A 17,557-nucleotide genomic window follows, 5' to 3' on the forward strand; every position below is an offset into this window, starting at 1 on the left:
TTGGCTTAAATCTGATAGGGCTCACTGAAGTGAGTCTTGAAGATCTCGTCGTTCCCATTCTGAAAAGGTATCATGCGTTTCAAACGGATATTCTGGCCAAAAGTTAGTCAAATCTGATTCAAAATCAAAACCTGACTTTTCGCATGAGAAACCCGAAAAGTCCAAAACCAAATCTTCTTGAATATTCCAGCGGCTAGTAACCTGATTACGCGTGAGTTACCTATTTTCCAATCACTTTTCTTGATTCTATGCCGCTTCTTTACTTTTATGGTTTTTCGGCTAAACTGGGTCCATTCTCGTCCGACATCAAGAATGATGGAATATGAATCCTTTTCTGGAGAGATTGATTATATCTCCGACCAGCTGAGGTGGCTTCATTGGCCTAATAGTCCGTTGCAATCTTTTCCATCCGATTTTCGTGCAAACAGACTTGTAATGCTCAGTATTCCTGACAGCCACAAAATCACACGACTATGGGAGGGACGTAAGGTACTTTAATCTAATATCTATTTTATTTCAAGACTTTTTTAATTAAAAAAATCATATAATAAATAATTGTGTTGTAAATTACTGGCTCCACTTGGTTGATCTTTTCCTTTTTCTTTTGCCATGCAGAAATTTTCAAGGCTAACATGTATGAATTTAAGGGGTTGTGAATCCCTAACAGAACTGCCAGACTTCAGTGGAATCCCCAACTTGAAAAAGTTGGATCTAGCAGATTGTAAAAATCTTACAACAATACCATGCATTGAGTTACAAAATCTAGAGATACTAAATGTGAGTAGATGCTCAAATCTTCTTACATTTCAAGCAAAAGCAAGTATTTCACATGATCATGACAGTGGCTCGCTAGCACTTCCCAAGCTACATGTACTCAAAACCGAAGGGTGTAATTTATCAACTGTTGATTTCATTGGGAGTCTTGATTGCTTGGAAACATTAACCGAACTACATCTCTCAAGTTGCAATTTTGTTAGTGTTCCTGCACTTGGCAAATTTGTAAACTTAAAAGAGATTAACTTGTCTTATTGCAAAAGACTTCGAGAGATTCCAGAGCTTCCACCAAATATACTCGAGGTAAATGCGAGGGATTGCGAATCACTGGAGAGATTTTTTATATTGCCCATGTCTCCCATCTCTTTGAGTGAGTCAAGGATGTACTTGTGGAATTGCCAGAGTCTGGGCTATGACATGGAGAAGATGGAAAATATTTTGCTGAATAATCAGGTCTGTTTATTCTTTCTCTTGTTTGGTTTATGTGATTGCAGTATTTCATGATGCATACACCTTATTAATATGGGCTGAGACCCGCCTACACAGAAGGGGTCTCTCACCTGAAAGAATACATGCGGAATTGACATAGTTGACATTTTTATTGCAGAAGTCCCGGTTTAGTGTTGTATTACCTGGTAGTGATGTTCCAAAGTGGTTCCTATAGAAAATGTGTTTTCTGTATTCTCAATCTGATTACAATGTACAATTATATAGCTAAGCTAATTGACTGTTATGCTACTGTTACAATCAGCTATAAACACTATTCATTGCTACTCTCCACGGCCTTGGACCGGATTATGGCATGCTCCGCATTGCACTCACCCAAAACCCACCTCTCCCTGACTTCTCTGAGCTCCGAGCTCGCATCCTATCCTTTGAAGCACAGCAGATTGGTACATCTGCCACTGGAATGGCCACTGCGCTCTTCAATCATACCGCTCCTTCCCCACGCCATGACTACCGCTCCTCGGCCCCTCGTCCTTCTCACTCCGGCGGCCGGTACTCCACAGGCCGGAATCGCCGCAGCGGTGCGCGTCCGTCCTTTTTCCAGCAGCAGCAGTATGCGTCTTTTCCACAGCACCAGCAGCAATTCGCGTCCCAACCTGGCCCCTTTTCTTCCCCTGCCTGGGCCGCACGTCCTGGGGCTTCTTGGCCCGGCACCTCAGTGGTGCCCTAATTGCCACTCCAACCAACATGGGCTGACCAAGTCTTCGTCAGAAACAGGCTTGTTGATGGAGATTAAAGAATCGGCAATGGCCTTGGCTTGGCGGAGATATGCATCAACAGATTGGTTTCCTTTCTGGAGATCCAGAAGCTGCATTTTGAGGGTAGAGGCACTGGCAACTGATTTTTGGGAAAAATGGCGCTGAAGACAATCCCAAATGTCCTTGGAGGTTTCGAAACCAATTGTCAGTTGAGCAATATTTTCAATGAGGGTGGTGGTGAGAGTTCTGACGATGATTTGGTCTTCTTTGAACCATTTGGTGTAGGCTGGGTTGGGGATAGGAACAGCAGGTTGGCCCTCAGAGGGGGTGGACATGATGGTAGATGGGGGAGCAGGTTTGGAACCGTCAACATAGCACCAGAGATCATTGCCATTGAGGTAAGGTTTGATTTGCCGAAGCCAAACTAGATAGTTGGTGTCAGTGAGTTTGATAAAGCTGGAAGTGTTTGGAGAGGAGGAAGAAGCAGTGGGGTTGGCCATGAGGGAGGGAGGGGAGGCGCAGAGTATGAAGAACGACTAAGGAAGAGATATTGGATCGAAAAGAGGTAAGCAACCTAAACTATGATACCATGTAGAAAATGTGTTTTCTGTATTCTCAATCTGATTACAATGTACAATTATATAGCTAAGCTAATTGACTGTTATGCTACTGTTACAATCAGCTATAAACACTATTCAATTTTATAAATACAAAGATTCAAAACTGATGATCAGTTTTGATTGCACAAATCTTCAGTTACACAAATCTCTCTAACAGTTCCATTGTTCGAAGGAGCTTGCTGCTAATGAAAAAGGTGTGTTCAGTAAATGTGCAATTTCTTTTGAAATCCCAAGCAAATTGAATTGGGAGAACATAGGAGTGGCTGCTTGTTCTGGTGATGACACTTCTAATTTGTTGTTCAACTCTCGAGCTGATATTTCCATCAATGGGGTACTCATATATCAGTGTTCCAGATTGCGCAGTTCAACGCCAGACCATATGTGGCTAACTTGTATTCCATTATCTGATGAAATAAAGGGAAAGGTGGATCAGATAATGGAATCTTGCCCTTATAACGATCAAAAGGGTTGGTGGCCTTATAAGTGTCGAGTTCAATTTTACCCTGCTCATTGCATGAAAAGCTGTGGAGTTCACCTCGTATGCCAACCACCGAATGAATATTCAAATAAGATTGTAATGGCGGATCAAATCTCCCAGACTTCTGATTGGGAAGCCAATATTGATCTTGTTCCCGATTGGCTGTCAACTCTTGCTAATTATGATTCTACCTCACCAGCCAGTACTCCATAGTTCCAACAATAATATATGCCATGTTCTTTCAGAGACTAGCTGCTATTTTCAGGTTTGGTTTTTTTCCCTGTTCTAAAATTTTGCAGATTTCATATTTTTATATGAATGATTGTTTTGTGGTATCAAAATTGGCGATTTTGTCCTCAATTGATTCCATTGTTGTAGGAGAATATTGGTGCTAGGTGATTCATATGATGCAATTTTTTTGTTTTTTTCATTTGCAGTGGGGACTATAGATTTTCCACTCGGAAAGGTCACAGATTCTGGCGAAGTTGGACTATAGATTTTTCCATTTGCTGATTGCTGATCTAACTGAATTTGAGATGATTGCAAATGAGCTAGAAGCAAAGGTATATGCTATTCTCCTCTAGTTGTACTCTTGCTCTTTTCCTTAGTAATTCTGGGCTCAAACGCCCATATGTTATTGTTTACAATTTTATCGAAACATCTCATGGGAAAAAGGCATGATGTTGCATCATCCACATGGTCCATGGATTAAGCAAATGGAATATGCAATGTGTCACTTTAAGCAGAATCTTCCTAGTATATGTGCATGCCACACACACTATTCCTCTACAAATTACCTGGAATTTCATTAATATGTATTGCCAATAATTTGTCAAAACTCATATACAACAATTTTTTGGTATCAAAAGTTCTAGCCTGGCTTTGGCCAAGTATCTTGCTTCAAGGTGATGCGGCAGGTGGGAGCTGACTTTCTTGAGGAAGAAGGAATTGGTTTTCATTGTTTCTAAGGATGGCATTGATACTATGAGTAGTTACTCTTTCTTGAGTTTGCCTCTGTTGTAGATTCATGCAAGCAAGCATTAATTATCTGCATCAATTCAGCAGCACATATTCAGTAACTAACACCAATCTGGATTACCATTCAAAAGGTCTAGTGGCATTGTAAGAAAGAGATGAAACTACGTCTACTTATATAGTGAAAGAACTTGGACCTTAATATACAGTTCCATTAACTGATGGCAATTTTGATTTCTAATGCGTTCTTGAAAAAGTCTTATTGCCTGTATTGCATTGCAGTGATCATATATGATGGTTGATGAGAGTTTTCTAATTCATTAGAAAGTGGCGTGTGTCTCTTTAGAGGTTGCTGCAGGATCAGGCTCTCTCCAAAAAACATCTCTTCATCAAAACTGATCAATGAGTAAGTGTATATATGTAATCCTTGTAAATAAATACTTAAATACATGTAATTTCCTTTTTCAAGTTTTGTGACTTAGAGGAAGTATTAAAACTATTCAGTTTCAGAATAATAGTACGCCAATATTAAGGTCTCTATTTAGACTTTATTTGATCATAATCCTACAATCAGAAACCGGGTTTAATGGAATAAACAGAAAAATGAGAGGATACCTTATTTTCGTAAGTTCCTCTGTAAATTTAGAAAACAGTTGGAAGTATTGAAGAATCCTCAATTAAAGACCTATACACTGTATTGGACTATCATCAAATTAAAGACCTATACACTGAGGTCTCAAGTATCTCATCTTTGGCATTATCTTGATTATATAGACTCTCTCAATTTTCGGCTAATTCCCTGAAGAAATCCCACCCATGTCTGCTTCAATTGAATCCCAACTGTTGTTTCACCCTATGTAATGCTTGTGGTAGTCTGCATTAAGGGAAGCAAATTTCACTTAGATGTTTTCTTTTACAGTGGTTTAAAGCAACCACTTGAAACGCTGCTGCAGTTTTAACTTCAAGTTTTAAAGTGCGAGAATTGAGATTTTCATGAGTCTTCGTTCCTTGAAGATTTTCCGATTTAGGGTTTTCTCTTTGTTCTAAAATCTGCACATATTTTGCTTTGTAGGGTTGACATTTTTAGACATTTGGTTTTTCTTCCTTATTCTTCGTGTCATTTGTTTTGATTTATCTGTTGAATGACATACATATGTTTATTTTCTTGTTAATCTTTATACCATTAGATTGATTTTCAAACCTCAGAATTGTACTATTAAATTGGTATACTTGACCATCTTTGCAAGTAGTGAAGAATATGCACTCTTTGATTTTGGTTGTAAGACAGACATTGCTGTACTATATGGGAATGTATGATGAGGCTATTTCTTAGAAGCCAATTTGTTTTGATTGTAAAGAACTTGTATACTTTCTTCAAATGTAGAAATACAAGAATATTATAATCTGAATGATCCAGAATTTTGGGGAATTTTCTGTGTTATTGTGGAGAATTTTTATGGCAACCAGCTAGGCACTGCAATTAAGGTAGTGCTTTCAAATGATCCAGAATTAATTTTTGATTTCTAGTTCATTTCTTTGGTTTCGCTTGTTTATATTTATTACTATGTTTCTGGGTGATAAATTGATTAATGTTTTACATATAGATTGTTGCTTCCATTTGTAGTGGGAACTATAAGCTCTCCACTTGGAATGGTTGCAGATTTGGGCAAAGTTGGGTACATGCTGATCTGATTGAATTTGAGACGACTGCAAATAAGCTAGAAGTAAAGGTATGTGCTATTTCCCTTGGTTATACTTGTGCCCATATAATTTTCCTAGTACTTCTATGCTCAAGTGCCTTTATCTCATTGTAAGTTATTAAAACATATCATGTTTTAGAGGCACGATGTTGCATTGTCCACATGGTCATTGTGTTGAGCCAATGGAATGTGAAACTCTCACTTTAAGAAAAATCTTCCTGGCACATTTACATGCCAAAGGCAGATTAATTTGTTATCTATAGATTAAAACTTCTAAATTCATAAGCAAATTTGGCCAATGATTTGATTAGATCATATTATCATGCTTTGGTATCAGCTAAGAAATCTAGTCTGGCATTGATTAAATTCTGCTTCAAGGTGAAGCGGCGGGTATAGGCTGACCTCCTTGAGGAAGTAAAAGTTGGTTTTCTTTGTTTCTAAGTATGGAATTGGTGCTGTGAGTACTGCTTCTTGGAGTGTGCATATGTTGTAGATTCATGCGAGCAAGTTGGTGCTGTAAATATCAAATGAACCCCACCTAGATTTGTCCACTAATAGATTTTTCCTATTTCAAAGGTATGATCTCTGGTTAAGTAGTTTAAATTAAACATGTGCTCTTAACCTTTTAGTATAATGATCCTTTGCTTATGTAGTTGGAAGGTTACCAGCAAACATACGGTGATATACCTTGAGAGTGGTGAGACTCTTATGATGGTTAGAGCAAGCAATGGGCGTGATTGCCTTGCCATACACCAATTAATATTCTGCTCCTTTTTCCTCCAACAACCTTAGTACCAAAATAAGATATGATATACATGAATGGTTAGTACTTCTAGCAAATTAAAAAAGAGGATGATGGCAATTTTTATTTCTCATCTGTTCTTGAAAAAAATCTGACCTCATGTATTTTTTATTGTAGTTGTCTAGTTGGGTGGTTGATCAAGAGTTTAAAGCAGATGTAGCCATAGGCAAATGGCAGGATACTAGTGCTTCCCTGATTGAGGCTCCAAATATCATGGGGCCGATATCCAAGGCTTAATTGAGTTCCAGAGACTGATTTATATGCATGTATTTTCTATCATCTAAGAATATAAGCCTGTATCTCTCTTTTCCTTGCTTTTGTAATGCAGACTCTCGCAGGAAGGAAGTAGTAAAAATATAACTATTTCATCAGAGCAGGTGTTGTATGCTGAGGTTGTTTAAAAAATAGCAGTGGTTGTAATGCCTAGCAAAATCAATAGATATTCAAATATTAATTAGCTTATTTTGTAGTGTCATGATACTGATCCTACCTCAAGAGAGTTTATGAGGTAGCTTATGAGGTAGATATTCAAATATTAGTTAGCTTATTTTGTAGCATCCTGATACAATTTGCTTCTGCTCTATCTCGAGGTGCACTAGCGGAAGCAAATTTCACTTGTGTGTTCTTTTAGAGTGGTTTAGTTGAATTCTGAAACTGAGTTGTAAATATTTGTAATATGATGCTAAGAATAAGAGCATGTGTCATTTTCATTTCCTCCTTTTGTAAACTCAGAGGAAGTAGCAAAACTGCTTCTGCTGTATGGTGACTGGTGGGGTTGTTTCAGATCAAATAACAGTGCGTATTACATTTCGGAGAATTTCATTAGCATTCCCTACTGTGTACAAATTTTGTACAAATTTTTTCTTTCTAAAATTAGGTCGGCATCCTTCTAGTTGTATTAACAGAAAATATTTGAAAATATTGAACATGTTCAAGTAAACCCTAATTTGTGTTTGACCCAAACTCTAGGTTACTTGCTCTAGTGGTAATATGATTGAACTAGAAGGATCTAGATTCCTATTCAATATACGATTATTTTCCTTGTATGATTGAGATTCTATGCATTGTAATCCTCTATATAAAGAAGTCTCTATTATCAATGAGAATACACAGCAAATTCCTCTCAAATTTCAGTTTCTCTACAATATGTTATCAGCACGAAGCCCTAACCCTGAAACAAATAGCCAAATCCCGATTCAAGAAGCTAAAAACCTTGAATCCGAGTATAAAACCTTGAACCCTTTTCTGCCTCCACCTTACAGATTGAAGAACTCGATCTCAGGAGTCCAGAACTGACGGCCCCACCCCAAGAACCGGCCGGAAAGCTACCGAACCGGCCACCGGAAGCTCCATACAACTCGCAGCAAATATTCCACCGGTTCACCATCTTTCGGACCTCCAATTTCCACCAAAATTTGGTAGCAGAAGTCCATTGATCTGAAGTTTCAGGAACCAGAAGAAAAAGTCCAAAAACCGGCCTAAAAAGGCGTGAACCGGCCACCTGAGCAGCTACATCTTAAACCGGCAGAAAAGAAGAAGACAAGAAAAAAAATAAATAAATAAAAGGAGAGAGCAAAAGAAGCCCAGAAGACCAAGCCCACTGACACAGACCCCACCACCACGTCAGCACCCTGACCCACTGCCACGTCAGCATACAGGGACCCACTGCCACGTCAGCATAGGTCAACGATCAACGGTGAACACTTTTCTGGCCGATTTCCAGCCACTTTTCGGGAGACTTTTTCCGACCAATTTTTTCGGCGACCTATTTCGAGGTATTTTTTACTAAACGTTCCCGTTTTTAGAGTTTTTAAATTAATTTCTCTTTTTTTTTTTTCGGGGACTTGCAGCCTCCCTTCTTCTACCCCCCTTTCTTTATCATAGGGGAGACCAAATTAAGCCGAACTATGGGGGTTCGTGCTCACTCCAAGCTTGGAGCTTGTAGAGTTCTCCAAACTTGGAGTTTGTTGAGATAAAACGATCTACTGCAAACATCATTGTTTCGATCTAATCCAACCCCTCTTGGAATTGAATTTCTTGGAAGCGACTACGCTCAGAAATTTTATTTGTTTTCGTGGTAGCCTTTTTCGCTCTGAAACTAACCCTAATTTCTTGTTCTCTTTCACGATGAGTAACCTGAACAAACTGGACTTTGCTCCATTGGGAACAACTGGCTCTGAATATCACAGGTGGGTTCGTGATATCCGCCAGCATCTCATGGCCGATGGAATCTTGGATACGATTCTCGAGCCTAGCCAGGACGTGCTAACTATTGAGCAAGCTCAGGCTTTGGAAGCAAATAGAGCAGCCTTAGAGGCAAATAAGGCAAAAGCCATCATCCTAATGACTCGTCATATGGATGATTCGCTCTAGTACGAGTGTATGAATGAAAAAGACCCCAGAAGGTTGTAGGTCTCACTCAAAGATAGATTTGGAAACGTTTGTGACTCCCTGCTTCCTGACCTAGAAGTGAGATGGCATAGCCTTCGCTTCTGTGATTTCAAGTCAATTCTTGACTACAACTCGGAAGCACTTCGCATTAAATCCTTAATGGAATTCTGTGGTAAAGAGATCACAAATGCGATGTTGATTGAGAAGACTCTCTCTACTTTCCCTGTTTCTGCATTGATGGTTGCTAAGAACTATCGAATCGATGTTACTGCAAGACGAATCACAAGGTTTCATGAGCTCATTGGAGCTATGAATGTCGCTGAAAAGCATGACAACATCCTTGTGAAGAACTATAATTAGAGATCCATGGGGACAGAGCATATTCCGGAATCCAATTATAGTTGCGCTCCAAAGAGAGGCGCCAAGAGCGAAACCCTAATCTTAGGAATAGATTTGGACGTTTTGGTCTATATAATCGCTCTACTTGGAAAGGTAATCGCCAAAATAGGCGAACACAGAACCGAAAAGGTAAACGTGGAAAGAGAGAGGGAGGCAACGCCTCTAGCCATGTTGGTGGCGCCACCAACACTAGGAGCCATCTAAATGATGCTTTCAAAGCACCTCAATCAATGGAGTTTGAGCAAAGAAATGTATGTTCTCGATGTGGAGTGTCTAATCATTGGGCACACATTTGTAGAGCTCGTGAAGAAATTGTCACCGCCTACAAAGCATATTATGAAGCAAGAGAAGCTCACTATATGGAACAAGAAGATCAAGAAGATGATCTAGAGTGAAGGGTTGAAGACTACAAATCTGGCTGGGATCAATAGATTGCCAATTCTGTTTAAGTCTTTATTTTTTCAAGAGATGTAATAGGCAATTGCCATATATTTTTGTAGTAAATGCCAATGGTTTAATCTTTTCTTCAAAGTAGGCTCACTCAAAGTAAGTGTGATGTCTAGGAAGGTTCTGAGATTAGTGGTACTTAAGCGAGTCTTGCTCCACCGACATCTCTCTACTCACCTGGTCACATTTATTTTGGAATTATCGAAAGAAGTTAGGCGACTACCATTGTTTTGCATTAGCTATCATTTTGGATTAGATTTTGTTTAGTCAAAGAGACAAAGATGTAACTCCGTTGGCTTATGAATAAAATTTCGAGTTCTTTATGACTCCATTTTGATTATGAGCATATGACTTTTGTGACTACGATGGCTGGGCCATCAGTATTAATTCAAGGACATGGAATAGCCCAAGTTCCACTTGCCAAATGACACCTTAATTACTGTCACAGAAACTCTCTACGCTTTTAGGGTGAATCACACCTATGAATAGCCAACGGATTCCATGTGAAAACGCATGTAGAGAACGGAAATGAGTTCCTTTGAAATACCTCTAATGATTGCGAACAATGGCGCATCTTAGAGAAGTTTATGTGTCTCTCCAGTGTCACTATTCGAGCTATTAATCCAATAAAGTTATGAGAGAAGATCTCTTGGATTTAGACACATATTGGCTTTGTCACGACAGGATAGATCATCCTAGTCATGATATGATGAGCCGTCTACTAAAGACTTCACATGGACATCATTCATTTCGAGCGAAATGAAGCATGAATCAAAAGTTGATTTCTGGACTAAGTGTGACCGATGTAGCTGCCTAGGGCACCGCTTGCATCCACCACTAGCCTAGGGCCGGCGCAGTCCCTATCCATGACGTCATGGATGGGGTCCATCATGGTGATGGCGGCCCAGGTGATGATGCAATCACCAACTTGCTTCTAATAGCGTTTCAGACACTCAGGCCCAACCAAAATTCTCATTGGTTGCTTCTAAAGCCTCTAGCTCGTTTTACAAAGCCTGTTCCTTAGGGAAATTAGGACTAACACCATCCTATACAAAGGAAATGAACATACTCATTATGTTCTTACATAGAATCCATGGGGATTCTGTGGATTGATTCAACCAACTTGCGGACGCTTAAATATTTCATGATGTTGGTTGACACGCAAACACACTGGTCATGTGTTGTGCCATTGTCCACCTATAAATGCTGTTTATGCTACACTCCAAGCACATATCATATGACAACGGGCTCACTCCCCAGATCATCCTATTCAGTCAATTGGATTTGACTATGCTAGAGAGTTTACATCGAAAAACTTTCGATGGATATTGCAATGGAACTGATGTTGGACATCATATTCCCATGTATACACCCAAATGGTCTTGCGGAAACAACTACGATGATAGTCTGGACATTGGTAATGCGCACCAATCTCTTTATATCTGCTTGGGGTGATTCAATATCGCATGCAGCTATGCTAATTCGTCTACGACCCACCGCCACTCAATATACCTCTGCGTTACAGCTAGTGACTGGGTACAAGTATTGTACTTACGCATATTTGAGTGAGCCATTTATGTGCCAATTGCGCTGCCACAATGCTCTATGATGGGTCCTTACAGACGAATGGGCAACTACGTTGGATTTGAGACTCCAACAATCGTCCGCCACTTAATGCCCTTGCAAGGCGATCTCATTACCGCTAGATTTGTGGGTTGTCACTTTGATGAGACAGTCTTCCTGTCGTTAGGGGGAGATAAGAACATGGATGTTCAGCAGGAACGAAAGGAATTGTCATGGCCTGCCCCCACTATGTCTCATCTCGATCCCTGTTAAAGTGACGAGATCACACAAATATGCTGCAAACAAGCCTGCAAGGAAGGACGTCCCTACTAGAGGACATAGCACCACCCTACACGGAGGTAGGCATGGCGCCAATGCCAAAGAGAGTGGCACTCTGGCGTTACAGGCCATGGCCCCAACTAGGATGCGTGGGAGGCCTGTAGGTTCGAAGGATGCTTTTGCACACTCCAATCCTTTGATCATCGACACTCAAAATCCATCTCATGAGAATCTTCCAGGTTATAATTATCGTTGGGGGACGCCTCAACTTCAGAACCTATTCTCGAGAATATAGAGCTCTATGAAACTTACACTAGTGTACATGAGACGTGGGATATAAACTCCATCATAATTGATGATGTAGTTGCGCATTTCATTGCGCATGAGTCTATTGAGTCAGATGATATCGAACCACGCTCCGTTGATGAATGAATGTCAACGTAGAGAAATTTGGCCTAAATGGAAAGATGCGATCCAGGTTAAGATGGATTCTCTAACGAAGAGGAAGGTTGTTGAGCCAGTGATGCCAACACCTTTTAACATAAAACCTATTGACTAATGGGTCTTTGTTAGAAAGTGTAGTGAGAAAAAGAGATGGTAATCTCGCCTTATGGCGCAAGGCTTCTCATAAAACGCCCTGAAATCGACTACGATGAGACATATTCTCTCGTAATAGATGTCATTGCACTCCACTACCCTGTCAGTTTAGTAGTTTCCGAATAATTGAACATGCAGCTTAAAAATGTGGTCACTACGTATCTTTATAGGGATCTAGATATGGAATGTACATGAAGGTTCATGGTGAACTTCATTTACCCAAGTCAAGTGGCTCTAGACCACGGAGCACGTTTACAAAGAGGTTGAAACGCTCGCTAAAATGACTACTTGATTGGGAAGGGATATGCCCACGAGTTTCCATAACAAGTTTCGGATTCCATCGCGGTTCATGTTAGACATGATCTTCATTAGAAGCCCTTAAAGAGTTAAGGGAAACTGCTGAATACTTAAAATCCGATTTTGAGATGAAGGATTATGGGAGAACACGATTATGTCTAAGTTTGAAACTTGAGCATCGTGTCGATAGATGCTTAAGCATTTTGACAAGGTCAAACCTTCAAACACCCCCATGATCGTCTGTAGTCTTGATCCTGAAAAGAATCCTCTTCGTCTGAAGGATGATGAAGAAGATGTGCTAGAGGCAGAAATGTCTTACTTGAGTATAATAGGTGCATTATTGTGCTTAGCTCAATGCACAGGACCTGATATCTTGTTTGTAGTAAACTTATTAGCTAAGGTATAGCTCTGCGCCAACGCGACGCCATTTTGATTGGTGTAAAAGATATCTTTCAGTACTTGAGATGTACAATTGATATGGACTTGCTCTATCCTTACAGAGAGATGATGGATTCGGACCCATCACACACTAGGAATGCCACCAACACTAGCCTGCTTCCTCTATCCCCATCCCAAAACGATATAAGTGTTTTGGAAGGTTTTGCTGATACTGGGTACCTTTCTGACCCACACAAAGGTCACTCCCAAACTGGTTAAGTGTTCACCATGGGAAAAGACAGTGATATCTTGGAGGTCTACAGAACAGACTGTCGCTATATCTTCGAACCATGCAAAGATTATTGCTCTTCACGAAGTGGTTCGTGAATGTTTATGGATTGGATCCATAATCGTGCATGTTTGAACAATTATGGTTTGAAGTCTACCACAAGATGAGCCTACAAGCATTTAGGATAATGCTATTCATTTTGAACAAATGAGGCAAGGCTACGTCAAAAGCGACAACACTAAGCATAATCAGTAACAACAGACTCTCCTCAAATACCAAAGTGAACTAGGTTCGATCTGAGGATAATGCGGCAGACTTGTTTACTAAGTCATTGCCCAAATCCACGTTCGAGAAACATGTGGCAAGAATTAGCTTGCGGAAATTATCTGAACTCCCATGATCGTAGTCATCAGGGGGAGACGCAGACATCAGGGCGAGATGTCTACATGTTCATCTCGAAACGTGAAGGGTGTGTTGTGCTCTTTTTCCCCTTCGACCGAGGTTATTTTTGTCCCACTGGGTTTTTGTTACTCAGCAAGGTTTTTAACTAGGCAACAAGAGAAGCACCGCATTTGGGCAACACAAGGGGGAGTGTTCAAGTAAACCCTAATTTGTGTTTGGCCCAAACTCTAGGTTACTTGCTCTAGTGATAATAGGATTGAATTAGAATGATCTATATTCCTATTCAATATACGATTACTTTTCTTGTATGATTGAGATTCTATGTATTGTAATTCTCTATATAAAGAGGCCCCTATTATCAATGAGAATACACAGCAAATTCCTCTCAAATTTCAATTTCTCTACAACAGAACATTAGCTCATTTATACTTTGTTCCAGAAATGATCATTTATCTGCACATAAAATTTGGTTATCGTACGTGTCCTAGCGTGAAAAAAAAAAAAAAAACTCAATCAGGGTGGGAGGCTTATCTCCATGCCCATATTATTTATTAAAGATTGACGCTTCAGAGAGGAGGGGGGACGTAATACCTGTACCCTGAGCATTTATAGAAACTTTACAAAAGTCTTCGTTTAAGACATCCTCTAGAATTAATGAAAACAGAATACTCTTATGACGGAGTATGACATACTTCAAACTTAATATATATATATATATATATAAATATATATCCTATCCAGAGCGGAGCTCCGCTTTGAAATTAACATGTGAAGTTCGAGTTTTGAGTCACTTTTCAGTCGCATATCCACATCTCAAGCGTTCAGTTTTTAGGTACTAGTGTATAGATCATCTATGCAAATTTTCAGCCAAATTGATGATCGTTAAGGTATCTAACTCGCTTAAACCAATGGACGGACTGAATATGTCAACCTAAACCGTACTAGCTTTAAGGCCGTTATCAATGCCTTAACAATCATCATTTTAGCTGAAAATTTGCATAGATGATATATACACTAATACCTAAAAACTGAACGGTCGAGATGTGGATGTGCGACCGAAAAGTGACCCAAAACTCGAACTTCACATGTTAATTTCAAAGCGGAGCTCCGCTCTGGATAGGATCTGTATACACACACACACACACACATACATACATATATGTACATATATATATATATATATATATATTTTATCAACCAAAATCCTATGCATACATATATAACATGTAGGAAAAAGACTAAAAACCCACTGTGGAGCTCCATAAAACCCGGAACCTCTTGGTCTAGGGTTTGAAACTTCTACTCGTCCAGCGGCGGCTCGATGATTGGTCTGGGTTTGCCTTGCCGCTCTGGTTCGCTGCTGGACAGGTTTTGAATGCTATGTTGCTCGGGTAGTACTAGAGAGCGGTCCTTCGCTCAAGGTGCGGTCGGATGGCTGGGTTCTAAGCTTCGTACGACAGCCTATGCGTAGTGGTGTGTGTTGTACAGGGATGACTAGTGTCGGCATAGGCTCTACTGATCAGCGGCGGCGATGGTCTGATGGTTCAAGTGGGTATGGTTCTGAGGAGCTATGTGGCGGCGAAGTCTGTGGGATCTACGGCTTGTTGGCAGGAGTGTTTGCACGGCGGTGTCTGCTGGATTTGGCCGGTGAGGTTTGGGGCGTAGATCGACTGGAAAGGCAGCGCGGCTGGTTGCAGTGGAGGAGGGTGATAACAGATCATGTATGTGGGCTGGAGTGTGGGCTTGGCCAGCTGTCCTGCTGGGCCTAGAGTTTTGGGCTTCTCGTTTTGAGCGGCTGGGCCTTTAACTTGGACTAGGGCTTTGGCCCTTAGTCCAACACTATGTTTTTAGTTTTTTGTCTAATTCATTGTATTATGAACTAACGAGTGTAGTTTGGCTTGTCTATTTGCTATGTTTTTTCATAGCTTATAGGTTTGCTTTTAAGTTAGCAATAAGTTCAAATATAGTTGGTCTATCCTATATATCACTGTGGCTCTTTCACGAATTCTTGTTCTGGCCATTGTTAAATATCAGCGAGTGAATATGTAATGGTCTTCTTAACATGCGTTATTATTAATGAAATTACCATTATTTCAAAAAAAAAATGCATACATATATAACTTACAATCAAGAAGTATATAACAACCTCACTAAACTCAAGCTAGAAACCGGTATTGAAAAGAGTAACTCAATAACCTCCATCACTCATTCACCCTCAATGACTGTTGTGAGCTAGTGAGACGTCTGTCGCCACCAATATAAAGCAAAAGGTAACTTTTGTAACGTCAGAAAATCTCAGAATATAACAATACCCAAAGAAATTTTATTAAATATAAAAATTTCTGGGCCTTCCTTCCTGGGCTCTTTCATCCTACCACTGTGCCCAAGTCCGTAAAAAAACCCTAAATCCCAGCTCCCTCTCTCATTCTCTCTCATATCTTCCGCCTCCGAGCTCACAGACACGCCCCGCCGAACCAAAAATGGTGAGCTTTCCCTCCGCCTCCTCTAAACGCCGTCGTTTACCTCCTCTCTCTCTCTCTAGTGGTTTCTTTTATCTGATTCCGGTTTGTTGTTTTTGTTTGCGTAGCCTTTCAAGAGGTACGTTGAGATCGGAAGGGTGGCCCTCGTCAACTACGGCGAGGACTACGGCAAGCTCGTCGTCATCGTCGACGTCATCGACCAGAACAGAGTACTTCCTCTCTCTCCCTTTTCCCCTTTCTCCAAATTTCAATTTTTTTTAGAATTCTTAAATTTTTGTGCTTTGCTTTGGTAAATTGTATGCATATGAATGTTCACTACGTATTTGGAAGTGGGTAACTGTTATTTATCAAGTTTCTAGTGAGTTTCGTTTTCGGAGCGAAATTGTGGTTAACACTTACAATGTTGCTCAAAATTCAATTGTGTTAAGTGTGAAAGGAAAGTGGTGTTATTCTTCACACGATTGCGGAACTATGTTAACGCTAATAAACTGATCCAGCCGCTTAGTTTAGTTTAAACTGAACTGACCCAGCCGCTTAGTTTAGTTTTGTACTCTATCCTGGTTGAATAGTTACAACTTGCTGTAGTCTGTGTTACATAGTTTTGAAGGTTATCTGGCATTTTACATTTATGGAGCCTCAAAGCAGTGGCTTACCTTGTTTTTATAATACAGCCGCACGATGTTGAGAGCGTGCATGCATTTCGTCACATGAATGTGTTTTCAGGGTTTGGAACTTTTGAGCTATTGGTGATTCTGTTTTATTTGTGTATGTAGGCTCTTGTGGATGCGCCTGATATGGTGAGGTCCCAAATGAATTTCAAGAGACTTTCCCTCACTGACATCAAGATTGACATCAAGAGGGTCCCCAAGAAGAAGGAACTGCTTGCTGCAATGGAGGCTGCTGGTAGGCTCAACAGAGGTTTAAATGATGATGTTGTTGTTTACATGTCATGGTTTCATTTTTTTGATGATTGTATCTGTGTTGGTAGATGTGAAGAAGAAGTGGGAAAGCAGCTCTTGGGGTAGGAAACTGATTGTTCAGAAGAGAAGGGCATCTCTTAATGACTTTGATCGATTCAAGCTCATGTTGGCTAAGATTAAGGTTGGTTTTATGCAATACCCAAAAGCATATATTTTCAACTTCGAATTCCTTTCTGTAATAAGCGTTGTACAGTTTCTCTTTTAGCCATCAATTTGATGGTTTTTGAAATGATTTTCATGGTTGTCATCATTCTCTTCATGTTGAACTCGCCCTAGCTAATAACTCTTTCTTATTTGCAGAGGGCTGGGCTGGTGAAGAACGAGCTTTCTAAACTGAAGAAGGAGGTTGCAGCTTAAGCAATACTTTAGCCTTACAGTTTTGTCATGGATTTCCTTTTAAAACAGAACCTTGGATTGTGTACCTCTGTTTTTGTTAAAACCGATTTTAGATTTCAGAGGAATCATTTCAATTTTTCGTATTGTTGATGAATGGGCACTTTC

The 17,557-nt window shown here is 40.1% G+C and overlaps 2 protein-coding genes and 1 long non-coding RNA gene across 10 annotated transcripts; all 3 read left to right on the top strand.

The window, feature by feature from the left end:
- Nucleotides 1-624: 624 nt before the first annotated feature.
- LOC112200557 (disease resistance protein RML1B-like) lies at nucleotides 625-3,640 on the top strand. 3 transcript variants are annotated; one of them, XM_040517939.1, is made up of 5 exons: nucleotides 625-1,227; nucleotides 1,382-1,429; nucleotides 2,757-2,874; nucleotides 2,954-3,342; nucleotides 3,515-3,640. In XM_040517939.1, exons 1-4 carry the CDS (start codon nucleotides 637-639, stop codon nucleotides 2,986-2,988), a joined length of 792 nt encoding a protein of 263 aa, XP_040373873.1. In that variant the 5' UTR covers nucleotides 625-636; the 3' UTR covers nucleotides 2,989-3,342; nucleotides 3,515-3,640. The 3 variants fall into 3 exon arrangements, with proteins under 3 accessions (XP_040373873.1, XP_040373874.1, XP_024197363.2); XM_040517940.1 differs by having other exon boundaries at nucleotides 2,757-2,793; XM_024341595.2 differs by having other exon boundaries at nucleotides 2,757-3,342.
- A 692-nt stretch (nucleotides 3,641-4,332) lies between these two features.
- LOC112200514 lies at nucleotides 4,333-7,247 on the top strand. Of its 6 annotated transcripts, none has more exons than XR_005809585.1 (5): nucleotides 4,333-4,458; nucleotides 5,713-5,782; nucleotides 6,090-6,328; nucleotides 6,406-6,574; nucleotides 6,672-7,247. It is a non-coding gene; the product is annotated as an uncharacterized LOC112200514 (long non-coding RNA). The 6 variants fall into 6 exon arrangements; XR_005809586.1 differs by having other exon boundaries at nucleotides 6,131-6,328; XR_005809584.1 differs by having other exon boundaries at nucleotides 4,335-4,458; nucleotides 5,677-5,782.
- Nucleotides 7,248-15,929: 8,682 nt separating this feature from the next.
- Nucleotides 15,930-17,546, top strand: LOC112196360 (60S ribosomal protein L14-1). Its single transcript, XM_024336681.2, has 5 exons — nucleotides 15,930-16,079; nucleotides 16,184-16,285; nucleotides 16,850-16,979; nucleotides 17,065-17,177; nucleotides 17,357-17,546. The coding sequence occupies exons 1-5, from the start codon at nucleotides 16,077-16,079 to the stop codon at nucleotides 17,411-17,413; spliced, it is 405 nt and encodes a 134-aa protein (XP_024192449.1). The 5' UTR covers nucleotides 15,930-16,076; the 3' UTR covers nucleotides 17,414-17,546.
- Nucleotides 17,547-17,557: the final 11 nt, after the last annotated feature.

This window comes from Rosa chinensis, chromosome 4, assembly GCF_002994745.2.
Source record: "Rosa chinensis cultivar Old Blush chromosome 4, RchiOBHm-V2, whole genome shotgun sequence".
NCBI lineage: Eukaryota > Viridiplantae > Streptophyta > Magnoliopsida > Rosales > Rosaceae > Rosa > Rosa chinensis.